General features: G+C 38.9%; 2 protein-coding genes across 3 annotated transcripts in view; both read left to right on the top strand.

Annotated features, from left to right (window-relative positions):
• Positions 1 to 3,490, top strand: part of LOC123745843 (domino helicase) — a 96,194-nt gene extending 92,704 nt beyond the window's left edge. Inside the window, 4 exon segments of the mRNA XM_045726909.2 lie at positions 484 to 705; positions 913 to 1,146; positions 2,045 to 2,212; positions 2,794 to 3,490. Coding sequence (XP_045582865.2) covers positions 484 to 705; positions 913 to 1,146; positions 2,045 to 2,212; positions 2,794 to 3,108 — 939 coding nt within the window. The 3' untranslated portion in view covers positions 3,109 to 3,490.
• A 5,446-nt stretch (positions 3,491 to 8,936) lies between these two features.
• The window catches only part of LOC123745844 (nuclear receptor-binding protein homolog), a 125,917-nt gene continuing 121,202 nt past the window's right edge, over positions 8,937 to 13,651 (top strand). For both annotated transcript variants that reach the window (XM_045726913.2, XM_045726912.2), the window contains exon 1: positions 8,937 to 9,177. In XM_045726913.2, the coding sequence (XP_045582869.1) occupies positions 9,049 to 9,177 (129 nt within the window). In that variant the 5' untranslated portion in view covers positions 8,937 to 9,048. The remainder of the gene's footprint in view (positions 9,178 to 13,651) is intronic.

Below are 13,651 nucleotides of genomic sequence, written 5' to 3'. Positions count from 1 at the left end.
GCAATCTGTAAAGAGGTTTCGAAGATTTCCCTCACACGAAAAACACAGTTTTTAAAAAAATCATGTTTTTCCCGTCACAGACATGACATCTATATAGTATGTACGTATATAGAAACCCACTCGGATGCAAATGGAACGATGTGTGAAAATTTCAAAGTAATCAGTGAAGAACTTTCGGAGATTAGTGATTATGAACAAACTAACATTTCCATTTTTTTTTTATATAGATTGTGATGTAACAAATTTAAATATACAATAATAAAGACCTGATTAATTGAAAAGGATTATTACTTTTTTGTTGAGCATGCTGCCAGCTGCTCCTTTTCAATTCACTTTTGAGTATGTGTGTCATGAATTCCCCAGTAATTTGAGTGTTAAATGTTCTTTTATTGTAAAATCTTCTCTTCAATTCTATATTGATTTCAAAACTTACACTACATGCATGACTAAATCTGTAATATGGTCTTTGTATTGCTGGATTAGGTGCAAGTACCCTCTGCACAACTCTTGGCTGGCCTTCAAGTTCAGGGGAGTGTAAGTGGTGGTACACCAGTGGCAACATTAGTAAAGACTGTCAGTGCTCCCAGTACTATGGTACACACACCAACCACAGTAACTCTGCCTGTGTCTGCTATTAACGTGACACTTCCTCAAGCTAGAGTTACCACTGCAGCCACTGTTGCTAAGGCTGCCACCACCCAACAGGTTAGTTGTTCAACCACACTCATAATACGAGCCATAAACATTTAAATCTGAGTTCTAATGTGTTTACTAGCACAGTCCTTAGCATTCCACTTATGAATATTATTTTGTAAATAAAACAAAAAATTATTATGCAACATATATATACTGTGACAAATCGTATTCATATACCCTATCTTACCTCGGATATTATTGAAACTTTCCTTGCAGACAGTGCGAAATATACCTTTACCACAGCAGCTATTGGCAAAGCAGAGATCACTGATGGGAGTTAAAGGTGCTGTTGGGCTACAATTAGGCAGTAAAGGTGTAGGTGGCACTGGGCTTAACACAGTGCAGATAGTACAGGGTGGTGGCCAGAAACAGATGTCACATGTCACGGTACAACAAATACAACAGGTTTTTAAACAGGTGCCTCAACAGACCATCCAACATATTACACAGGTTTGTGACACCGTTATACGTTTAGTCTTTATTTTAGTTTCTGTAGCTAGTGTACAAGTAATGCTGCTGTTTATTGATCATTATATTTTTACAAGTGTAAATGTGTAAGAATTGTTGGCTATAATAGTACAGTAGTGAAAAGTAATTATATTTGGATGTCAAGGTATTAGAATTAACTTTTAAGTGGCAGGAATCATAATAATATGTTTTCTCTAGGGCTTATTGGCCTAGCATGAATTATAATATTGCACTGTACTGTACTCTATATTTTCCAAGTGACTGGCACTTTACACCAATCAAGTTATCAACTGCTGAAAAATACTTATAATTTGATATGGTATGATTGTAACCATAAAAGATCAGTGTGATAGTTTCAGGGAGGCTTTGGGGCTTGCCCAGAAATTCACGTTTCATAACATTCAACGCTCTTTTTTTTTTTTTTTTATGGTAACGTACAGTATAATAGTACAGCCCATCCTCCTAAAATGAAAGTGCTTATCGTAATGATTTTGTCAAAGGTACCAATATGTAGTAATGGATAACCAGAAACCTGACTTTCGTATTATTGAATTTGGACAAACCAGGAACTTTTTAATAGCATCAGAAATAAAAACCTTATCTAACCTAAGCTAACCTCTTCTAATACATCCAATACATGCTTGCTTGGGCCTAATATAATACATACTAGTATATGCTATACAGGGCCTATGAATATTTAAGTTTGGTTTTTAACTTTCTCTGAACTACAAAATTAATAGTACAAAATGTGGTTTACTGGTCACTACAAGTACTGTACAGTACTCTCATTTCAGGAGGATGGATTGAATAATAATAATATCACGTAGTCAACTCATTACAGTTCTAGTGCATTATGTAAGATATATCCATTTGTACATAGGGTGGCACAGTGAGTGGCACTGTAGTAGGGAAAGCGGTGGGGAACACAGTGGCAGGCACCAGCGTCACAACGTCAGGCAGCCAAGGCATTAGCACCTCCCACACTACCAAGCTGGTACCAATGACCATTGCATCACATCAGCAGCAACCTATCAAGCAAACCATTCAGGTACCTCAGAGTAACTAGGTCAATTTATAATTTAAGAAGTGAATGCTAATTTAACCCTTATGTTCCCTTATTCCTTGATCATCTTATAAAATAAAATACCTTTCGGTGTTTTCTTCAGCTCCTTTGATCTGCAGTTATTAAAGAACTAAGTATGGAGCCGTATTTTGAACTTGGATATATATTTTTTCTTTTTCCAGGGTTATGAATATTTTAGTCTGTAACCCTCCTTTTCTGATAATGTATTCTTATAGTAAAGAGCTCCCTGTAAATAAAACTTAAAATAGTTTACAGGATAGATTCTTGAATGCTACTTGGATAAGCATTCTATCTTGGGTAATACATAGGAGATTAGGAGGTCAGGTCACCAGCACTGGTCAACTCGTGATCAGCGACTTAGCCAAGCATTTCTAAGCAATTGACAGTTCGATCAAGCCATCATATCTGAAAAATATTGCCAATGTTGATTGCTATAAGGATCATCATAATTGTAATATAATTTCCCTATTTCTCACTTCAGTTGGTGGGGATTAATAATTTTGCTATATAATTTTTTTTATACTCAATTTAATGATGTATTTTAGGTAGTGTCAGCTGGCTCTACAGTGGTTGGTGGAGGTTCTGCAATCCGTGTGAGTGCCGGGGAGCGCTCGTCACCATCAACTTTAGCTCTACAAGCTGGAACAATGAAAGTAACTAACCCTGCCATACTGTCTCAAGTGGCAGCCCTACAAGGACAACCAATGTCTGTTGCTGTCAGAACTCCAACACAGAGTCCAGTCAGAATACAGACATCGGCCCTCCAAACTCAGCAGACAGCACAGACTCAACAACAGCAGCAACAACAGCAACAACAGAACCAACAACAGGGACAACAGCAGAGTGGCATTGGCCAGTAAATGAAAATACTGTAAAGGATCATTGCCATCTAAATATGCACTCTTTTTATTTCATTGGAAAGAATATATGCTGCTTACCTACTAGGCTTCAAAATGTCATTGTAGTAAAGATCTCTAAGTATATTTACAGCTGTAAGGCTGCAGTTTTATTTCATTTTTGGTTTTTAAATTTTTCTTATGCCTTTGTTTATTGCATTTATATTGCAGAAACTTTTTTTTATCTGGTTACTGGGTAATATTATTCAGCGTTACCCAAGTTAAAATTGGCAGTTGTGTCTACCACACTAGAACCTAGTCTAATAAACTTCTTGCTCAGGACATTTCCTTTATGCCATTAGTTGGATGTAAAATTTTTGAGAGATTAAATAACTTATACAAATGCTATGAGTTATCAATTTATATGCATTACATGAATGCATTCCTGGTGTCTCAGCTCCTCAAAGGCTATTTCATCATTTCCAGTGCTGCATAGTTGGCAGGAGAGACTAACCATTCAAATGGTATATGGTACATTTTATAATAAAGTCATACTGGGGGGGTTTCTTTGACACTACTCTGAAACATTGACACATTATCACATGTGGTTTTAAACTTTGAAACGATTTGTGATACATTAGGCCCACACCATTAAAAGTACCAGACAGTAAAAGACTGCCCAGCTCTTGTAATTACTAAACACCACTGTAAAACGATGATCCCACACCCACTTCGGAGGCAGGTCCTGAAATACTGGGCACGCATTTTAAAAATGTGTCACTTTTAACATCTTTTGTGTTAAGAAAAGTATGATCAGTCTTGGAACTTTGATCAAACATATACGCAAGCATTCCCAGTGAACACATGTGAGCATGCACACATGTACATACACAAACACTCCTCATTAACACATGCGAGCATGCACACATGTACATACACAAACACTTCTCATTAACACGTGTGAGCATGCACACATGTACATACGCAAACACTCCTCATTAACACGTGTGAGCATGCACACATGTACATACGCAAACACTCCTCATGCACACATGAACGCGCACACCACACACGCACAAACACAGAGGTGAGCATGCACATAAATCAAACACTCCCTATAAACACAGATGAGTATACATACACATAAAAGTCACATAAATTCATGCATGTATAAATAATCAAGCATTAAATTATTTACCGCTATGGATATACAAATTTTGTATGTGAATATAGTAATAAAACTAATCAATGCATGGGTGTCTATTGTGGTAATTTGAGGCTGAGAGCAGTAAACCCTAAAGCTTCAATGATGTCTTTATTCTCATGAATTACAATATCATATCCTTCATTTTTACCTAGGATTTTATATGTAGTAAAACAATATCTCTCTTTCTCCTCTTTCTCATATATATATATATATATATATATATATATATATATATATATCTATCTATCCATCCACTGCCTGAAATGGAGCGACTCGCAGAACCTAATAGGCCAAGTTGCCTAACAAGCTGAGTTTTCCTGAAATTACATACAGTATTTTTCTAAAAAAAAATTCTTACGGAATGATAAAGCTTTCATTATATTATATTTATATGAATTTTTTTGTTAAATTTGATTTACAATTAATGTAGAAATACTGTATGACCAAACCTAACTTAACTTACCCAAACCTGTTACAACCTAACCTAACTTAGCTAAGTCTCTAATTCATGTTCTTAATATATTATAACATTTAAAATAAATCAATTTAATTTTGTTTAATAACGACAATCACTCTGCCTGTTAGGCAAATTGGGTCTTGCTTATTATTAGGCCAATAGCACCTTCTAACTGTTAGATGTGTGTGTGTGTATGTATGTATGTGTGTGTGTATATATGTATGTATGTATGTATATATATATATATATATATATATATATATATATATATATATATATATATATATATATATATATATATATATATATATATATATATATATATATATATATATATATATACACACACATTATATTCTAGACCTTTTTTTTCTTCTCATTTCTTTACACAAATAAAATACATTTTAATTAATAAATGCAAAGTGAATGGTTAGGGGAACCTGTACAGTATTCAAAATAATATTGTATTTCGAAGACACTGTAATGATGTAAGTATTGTAACTTTGGCACTGATATTGTTCACCTGAGATCCATGATATGGCCAGCAGCTGGAGCTAGATGTTTCTCAGCTGTAGATAAATATGAAGGTCTATTACTAGTAAGGTTATATTTATAAATAAAATGCTAAAATAGAGAGGCTTTTTATTTTTGCCAAATATTTACTTGTTTTGAGGGACTGCTCAGTAGGTCTTGGAGCTTAGCTCTGGTGCTTTCAAGCTGAAGCCAAGTGAGAACCCGTTACAGCAGTCGAATGTGGTATATATGTGCTCCTGCCCCCACAAAGGATGCAACCTTCGATCTAATAACAGTACATAGGTATGACATCTTCCAAGCTCATGAGGCATTTACCTGTCATCTTCAATGAGGTGCTCCTAAAAATCACATGAGAGAAGCCCATGACATTACCCTAATAAGAGAAATGAATAAAAACACTTGGATATTAGACGAAACCCAAGATGTAAGAAGATTATAAATTCTTGAAATCCTTCACATAAAAGCTGAATAATCCACCATAAATACTCAAATAACAGAACTATTCACTCTACTCACCATGAGAGAGTAAGACCAGAATGTGAAGATGACAATGATGACGTCTCTGCCCAAACTGCCATGCCAACTACACCTGACTAATCTTTGTATAGGTTATTGACCCATGCCTCTTACCTTTACTCCTTATTCCTCACCTAACTTTATGTACTTGACCTCTCAGCAGTATAAATCCGATATGTTTTCTCCCGTCTTCTTATGGGCTATTCGTGCCCATGTCACCTCTGGGGTGGTTTACTCTTCATTAATCAATCAATCCTGTCTTCTCACTTGAGAATGAACCTTGTAGGTTCGAAATGTTGTGTAAATCAACCCATCCTCCTGCTTAGATAGTACTTTTTGTAAGTACCATCGTACAAATATTGACATACTAGGCAATTAGATAGTAGAATTTTGTACTATTCACTTAATTGAGTCTGGAAAAATTAAGTTAAAAAATTTAAATATTCCTAGACCTAGTATAGCACACATATAGGTTTGTCCAAATTCAATTGTACTGATTTCTACTTTCTAATTGTGTTGTACATCGGTATATGTACTATGGTCCCGTGGTGCTATTATAGCAGTCCCTGTGGTGTAGTGGTTAAGACACTCGCCTGGCATTTCGCGAGCGCTTTGTCCTGGGTTCGTATCTTGGCCGGGGAGAATTTACTGGGTATCAATCCTTAACTGTAACCTGTATACAGTATATATATTTATATATATATTATATATATGTACATATTATAGTATATGTCCTCGGATATCCTTATCTTCGACCAGTGCTACAGGTGAATTAGTGAATGAAATACTACCAGAATACCTAAGAGATTCCAGTGGGATTCATGATCCCAAATTCACGGAAGGAGCCAGCCAGAGGGACAATCTTGCCAACTTTAACAATCGACTGCAAACAGTCCAAATGGAATAGCCCCATAGCGGAGAACATTGCCACAGCAATGCTCGAGGCAGCTTCTGGGAAGGACAAAGTGTGTCTCCTAGCTGTTCAAGCTCCCCATGCTGGGGACTTCCTGTTGGTTGTCCCTAATACCGTCTTGGGTATCCGCCTGGACCATCGGGCCCTAAGTATTGGTGTTGCCTTGCCAACCCTATTTCCACCGAACACAGGTCTATCTGTGGCTCTGCGTCAGCAGACCAATACGGCAGCCATGGTCTCATCTGTCGTAGGTCACCGGGAAAGAATGCCAGATATGAAGCAGTCAATGACATCAAGAGAAGTTTGGCTACAGTTGGGTGTCTAGCACAAAGGGAACCTCATTTGTGCAGACCTGATAAGTCACAAACGCCCAGATGGAGTCATCCTGCAGCCATGGAGGGAAGGTAGACAGGTCGTATGGGACTACACATGTGTACATTGGTTGATACCTATCCATCTCGTAGTACAACTGAGGAAGGCGGGGTGGCCACCTTCAGGGAGACCCAGAAAACTAACAAGTACAGGGACCTAGAACATTGTTACAGGTTCGTGCAGATAGGCTCTGAGACCCTGAGCGTAAATGTGCACTTAAGTTCCTAAAGGAGGTGGGTGAGGAACTCATTAGGAAAATTAAAGACTCGAGAGCAGCCAGTTTCTTGTTCCAGCGCCTCAGTGTTGCGATCCAGAGAGGAAATGCTTGCTATATCTTGGGCAAGCACCCAACCTCTGAAGAGCTGGATGAGGTCTTCAAACAGTGATTGTTATATGTGTGTTTTCTGTAAAGTGTAGCACTGCAATAAAATTAATAATAATGAAAAAAAATTAGGGGTGATAGAAGAAAATATTAGTATTCGGTGAAAATCCACAAGGATTTTGTGGATTTTCAATCTGAATACTCTTTATTTTCTTCTTCGAGACTGTGGGTCCCTACAATTGCACCAGAGATAGTACCCCTGGTCTCTTTGCCACTCTTCATCCTATCTTCCCATTTTTTACTGCACTAAAACAACTGTATATAATAATACATGATTATGATTACGATACCAAAACCTTTAGAGGAACACAAAACACATTTCACACCTGACTATGGAAATCACATGGGGTCTCCATAAAGGCTAATATTTCTTAAAGCATTTAACTTAGGCCAACCCTGACCAATTAACCTATCTCCGTGATGTACCCCAGACCATTACCCCCTTTAAAGTTTGGGTGAGGCTAGCCCCAGTTGTCTAGAATTTAGAGAGACAATCAAACATTCTTTGTTAAAGACATAGAAAGAAGGGATACCCGGCTGGACCCAGGTCTCATTTTCCCCTCTTTTCACCCTTCCCCCCCCCCCTCACATCTATCTCTCCCCTTTTCCCCTCCTCTTGGTCATATTTTATCCCTCCCCTTATCCCCCACCAAGCTCTCACAAGCACAAGTGTTTCCTAAGGAAATAGAAGAACTCTCAGACCCCATCCAGGTACAATCCGGATCCAGGTATTCCCTCTCATCCTTCCCACCTCTTCTCCCTATCCCCCTTCTCTCGGAAAATTTATTACGAAGCACTGAAATAACTATGGGAACACAACTAATTGTTCATACTTGACTCCATGAAAATTGTATCAAGTGGGGTCTCAAAATGTAAATATTTCTTAAAGCACTTCACTTGGGTCGACCCCGACTGGCCTATGATATTCCACTACCCCACAAGCTTCATGTGTAAAAGTTGGGTGAGGCCCTTAGCGTCTGGCCTCCCAAGCAAATAAGCAAACATTATGTTATAGGTATAGATATGTGGCATAGCTACAATTGTTCATATGCATGGATTATTGAAATATATTTCCTTGTTAATGTTGTCTCGAGCAAGTAATAAAATCGGTTGAAATATCCAGTTGGCAGGCAGCATGGATTGATGTAAAGTTAACATTTACAGTCATGCTACTGAAATTAAGTTCATTATAATAGTTTTGAGAACCAAATTTATTTCGTTATTCATTATCAGAAAAAATCATTACGCGATAACTGGATAATGGCACCTTCTATATCATTAAAAAAGCTTGTAGAAATAGATAATCATGTATGTACAATAAATATAAATACGTGTACATATGTATATATATTTTACAATGTGATACAGTAGAAGAATTAACATAAATTAAGAGCTCAGAAATAATATGTGATGTGTACGAGAAGTTGGGCAAAGTGGCGAGGCAACACTGGCAGCCCAGGGTCTCCAGTGATCGTCACTTCAGTGTTCACTTGTAGACGACTGTGAAAGGATGTACGTCATGTATTGAGTGTAGCGTGTGCTTCGTTTGTGCCCCTTAACGTTTTAAGTCTCTCACGCTCATTATGACGGGGAGTAAGAATGGCAATGAGACCGAAACTAAATCGCCCAGAGAAAGTGGCGAGGACAGTGAAGACGAAAGTGAAATATTAGAGGAGAGTCCGTGTGGAAGATGGTCCAAGCGGCGACAGGAGGTAGGTAGAACACTGTTGTTGTACAGCACTCTAACAAACCTGCCGTAATGGTAGTGTTCTGAAGGGAGGCCTACACAGAGCACCATGTAGGGTGACGTGGGCGTGAGGCAGAGCGAGGGTGGCCTGTAGGAACAAAGGTGTGGTTGAAAGTTATGATCGTATGTCCGCCCGTCCGTGGCGTGACGCATCCCCAGGGCGGCCAACCTGGACCTCTCCACCACACACATACACATACATACATATACATTCATACATACACACACATACAGTGACACAACCCTGCCTTACCCCCGAGGTCCTCAGATGGTTCAGTACTGTTGTTATAAAGCTAAGAACTAGCCCTTGAGAGTGTGACAAGGATTTGATAGTGGGAGGCGTTTCATGTGTTGCTGTTGTTGGCAGGGTGCTGCTGCTGTTTCTGCTGCTGCTGCTGCTCATGTGCTGTAGTGTGGCTGTGATGACCAGACCCGCTTGCCTGCTCCCCTCGTTAACACAGCTCTTATCTCGTTATCATAATGCATGACCTTAACCAATAGGCGACGAACGGCTCTACCCAGATTTATAATTGGCACCACCAGTCTTATCAATAAACATTTAATAGTACTTGTCATTCATATACATGTATGAATAATGTATTCTAATGTTTATTGTCAATTGATAAAGGTTGCTATACAAGGTTGTAATGCGTGAACTTTATTCAGGCATCTGACCAATATTTCTCCAGTATTGATTATTTCCTCCAAAGTTAGGCCTATGATCTACTGGTCGATACATGCTCCATTCATATGTATACTGTAAAGTATATAATACGTTATTTATAATATAAGATGTGCTGATTTTATAGGCACTGCGACATATGTAACCTGGTTCAGCTGTTGAAAGTGATGGTCAGGTGACATTTATTAGAACAATATTGGGTTGACATTTCATGTCTTAATTTGATGTATATGTGATAGTGTTTACATGTTTCTAGCAGTGACGACAGACGTGCAGGAAAACACGTCCTCGTCTCTCACCCAGTTTTGCAGAAACTAACAGCAATAACCCACTGTTGAATCACAATCTTTAGTTAAACCTGATTTTATCTGATTTACCCTCGGGCCACTAATCTAGTGGCCTCGACGAGGACAGGAAGCTGGCGGCTTGTTGATGGCCCCCCCCCCATTTATTTGTGTTGATGTTTTCTAGGTATATTTAAAAAAAAAACAGTTCTGGCAGTTACGGTTTCGGCGGGTTGGCGTTTCCATGGGTTAATAATCCTGTGGGTGAAAAAGCATCTCCTATTCTCAGTCCTACATTGTGGCTTGTTGAGCTTGAAACCGTTGCTCCTTGTTTGTGTTATATCCGACCTTCTGAAGAAAATATCCGGATCAACATCCTCTTAACTTGTTCAGTATTTTAAAAGTTCCAGTGAGATCCGCCCTGTCATGCCTGATCATGCCTAAACGATAAAAATTATCTGCAATGAATTAATTTGCTTATTGTATAGGAACTGGGCAACTGACTGGTAATATGATGAGTACGACTTAAGTCTCATTTAGTTGCCAGTCATTGTCCTGAACTGACCCGACCTGAGGTTCACCTGGAGGAGAATTGGAATAGTTGGCCGTTCACCACATTTTGCCATTTTTATTATATTGACAATTAACCCACACAATAAATCTTCGACATTTATAATGTATTGTGGCGAGCTTCCAAGAAGAAGGGAAGGGAACTATCAAGGGAGAAAGTCAAGCCATCACGACACTATTGCGCTTGGAAGGGATCAGGATAAGGATTTCGGATGGGACGGAGGGAAGGAATGATGCCCAACCATTTGGGGGGTCGGGAATTAAACGCCGACCTATCCTGAGATTATCTTGAGATGATTTTGGAAATTCGGGGCTTAGCTTCCCCGCGGCCCTGTCCTCGACCAGACCTGCATGAAGCGTCACTCTGCCGTCCAGCCAAATACACCTGCACAACACCCCACGACACAGATGGGGTGTAGTGGGGAATGAAACGGACGAGGAAGACCGTAAGGAAGAGGATATAGTATCACGGATGGAAGAGTCTCAGGAAAATGAACTATCTAACAAGAGTGGCGGCGAACTTTATTAGTAACCCCCCCTCGGCAAGTCAAGTTTTCCCTGTATGCGTTCTAACAGAAAATTCGTTCCCTGATCAATTTTGTCACAAGAAGAATGTTGTGGTTGTAGCTGTTAAATGATACACAGTACACTAGAGGTGTAATCTGTATGATTATAGTTTGTACTGTATTAATATTCTCATTTTAGCCAATCAATTATGAGTGAATAAATTTAGCCCTAGCCGTGCCTGATCAACAAAAATAGGATAGAACAATTCCATATAAAATTTTTAAACCCAAAATGTAATACGTGCTGAAACACCTGGGTAGTCGAATCGTGTAACCGCAACGGATCGTCTTGATATATAAAATATGATGGCTAAGGCAGTGGTGAGTGGACCCACTTGTTTCAATACGTTACAGTATTGGCCGATAATTCATGGAATGTTCTATTGCCATCTGCAAACTTCGAGAAATATTGTGAAGAGCAAAACTCTTAGCTCATAAATTTGTTAAATAAAAAAAATAAGACCCCGACCTTAAGATTTACCAAGTTACGCGAATAGTAGAAGTACGATACTTTAATACAGTATTACTAATAATAAAACAAATAATGTTTATTCAGGAACAAGTACATACATACAAAATGAATTACAAACAATGTTGAATTTCTAGATATAGCTAGTATATACTATGCCTAGTCATTAATACGCACAGCGGTTCGGGTAAATCTAGCAAATGCTGTCAAATAGGAAAGGACTTGTACTAATAAATAATACCGTTAACTTTTAGAGTGATTACAGAAGAGTGGATTAAGCCTAATGTAAATATCCTACATTTAATAGCCTAAATTGTTTCACCGACAGAATCTATAAGAAAGGAGGACGGGTGAATGTGAAATAATTATATGCTGCGTTTAAAAAATAAAGGTGGTAAATCCTGAAACTATTTAGATAAAAGAGAAACAAACCAATACTCTATCTTATTAGGAATCGGTATCTTCAAATATGGATACGAAACGAAATTTATTTGGTTAGAAATGACACCGGCTTCAAGGTACTCTAGGCCTATGGCTTTGCCTGTTAGTCATTAAACTTGGATATTGTTATTTTAGTATTATAAACTGGATTTTCATTATTTTTTTGTTGAATTTCTTTACAGTATAGAATATAGAATAAAACTTAAAGGAAAAGTTTTCATTAAGAACGTTGAAGCAAATTCTGGGCAGAATACTAAATTGGGTTAGGTCTAGAGGGACGATTAACTTATAGAAAAAATAGCCAAAGTATAAAATGGAAATATAAATGGAATGCATTCTGAGTACCCAATGAGTACTGAGCAGCATATTGATTGATTGATGAAGATTAAGCCACCCAAGAGGTGGCACGGGCATGAATAGCCCGTAAGTGGTGGCCCTTTTGAGCCATTACCAGTATCAAGAGCTGATACTGGAGATCTGTGGAGGCGCGACTGCACCCTGCGTGACGAGAGATGTCTCCCGGACCAAGTGGTGACCAGATGGTGAGCAGCATATGAACAGCATAGCTATATGTACCATCGGGTTCTGTTCTGTGGTCCCCAATATTCATAATACCGTAGAGCTACCTTACCTTGCTATGATTTTGGGGTTAAACGTCCCCGCGGCCCGGTCCCCGACCAGGCGTCACAAGAACACACACAAGAACAAAGGCAACCGCAGAAGGCCCATTGGCCCATACGCGGCAGCTCCTATCTATAACCACCCAATCCCACTCATATACTTGTCTAACCCGCGCTTGAAACAATAGGGGGACCCCACCTTCACCACGTTACGCGGTAATTTGTTCCACAAATCAACAACCTTGTTACCGAACCAGTATTTACCCAAGTCTTTCCTAAATCTAAACTTATCCAATTAACCCAAGAAAAGCCTCCTGGTTACTAGACTGGTCAACCAGGCGTTGGACGAGGCTGCTCGCAGTTTGACGTATGAATCACAGCCTGGTTGATCAATGATGATCAACACATTGATGAACACATCCTTTGAATGTGTTCATCGACTTCTCTCTTGAACACTGTGAGGGGTCGGCCAGTTATGCCCCTTGTGTGTAGTGGAAGCGTGTTGAATAGTCTCGAGCCTCTGATGTTGATGAAGTTTTCTCTAGGAGTACTTATTGCACCTGGTCTCATATGATGTTAATTGTGTGCAGATTTGGGACCAGCCCCTCAGATATTTTCCACGCCACGTAATATGCCGCAGGCGCTCTAGAGAATACCTATTTAGGCATTTTAGTGGGTCCCAATAGTTTAGATGTTTTATTGAATGGATTCCAGAAGTAAAGGACCTCTCCACGCTCTATGGTTTTACTGCGTTTTGTACGTCAAAAGCCAAGTCTGGTCACAAAAGCCAAATCACGGCATAGCCAA

The sequence above is a fragment of the Procambarus clarkii genome, chromosome 88 (genome assembly GCF_040958095.1).
Source record: "Procambarus clarkii isolate CNS0578487 chromosome 88, FALCON_Pclarkii_2.0, whole genome shotgun sequence".
NCBI lineage: Eukaryota > Metazoa > Arthropoda > Malacostraca > Decapoda > Cambaridae > Procambarus > Procambarus clarkii.
The sequence above is the reverse complement of the archived record's forward strand: the minus strand, read 5'-3'. Positions and strand labels throughout refer to the sequence as shown.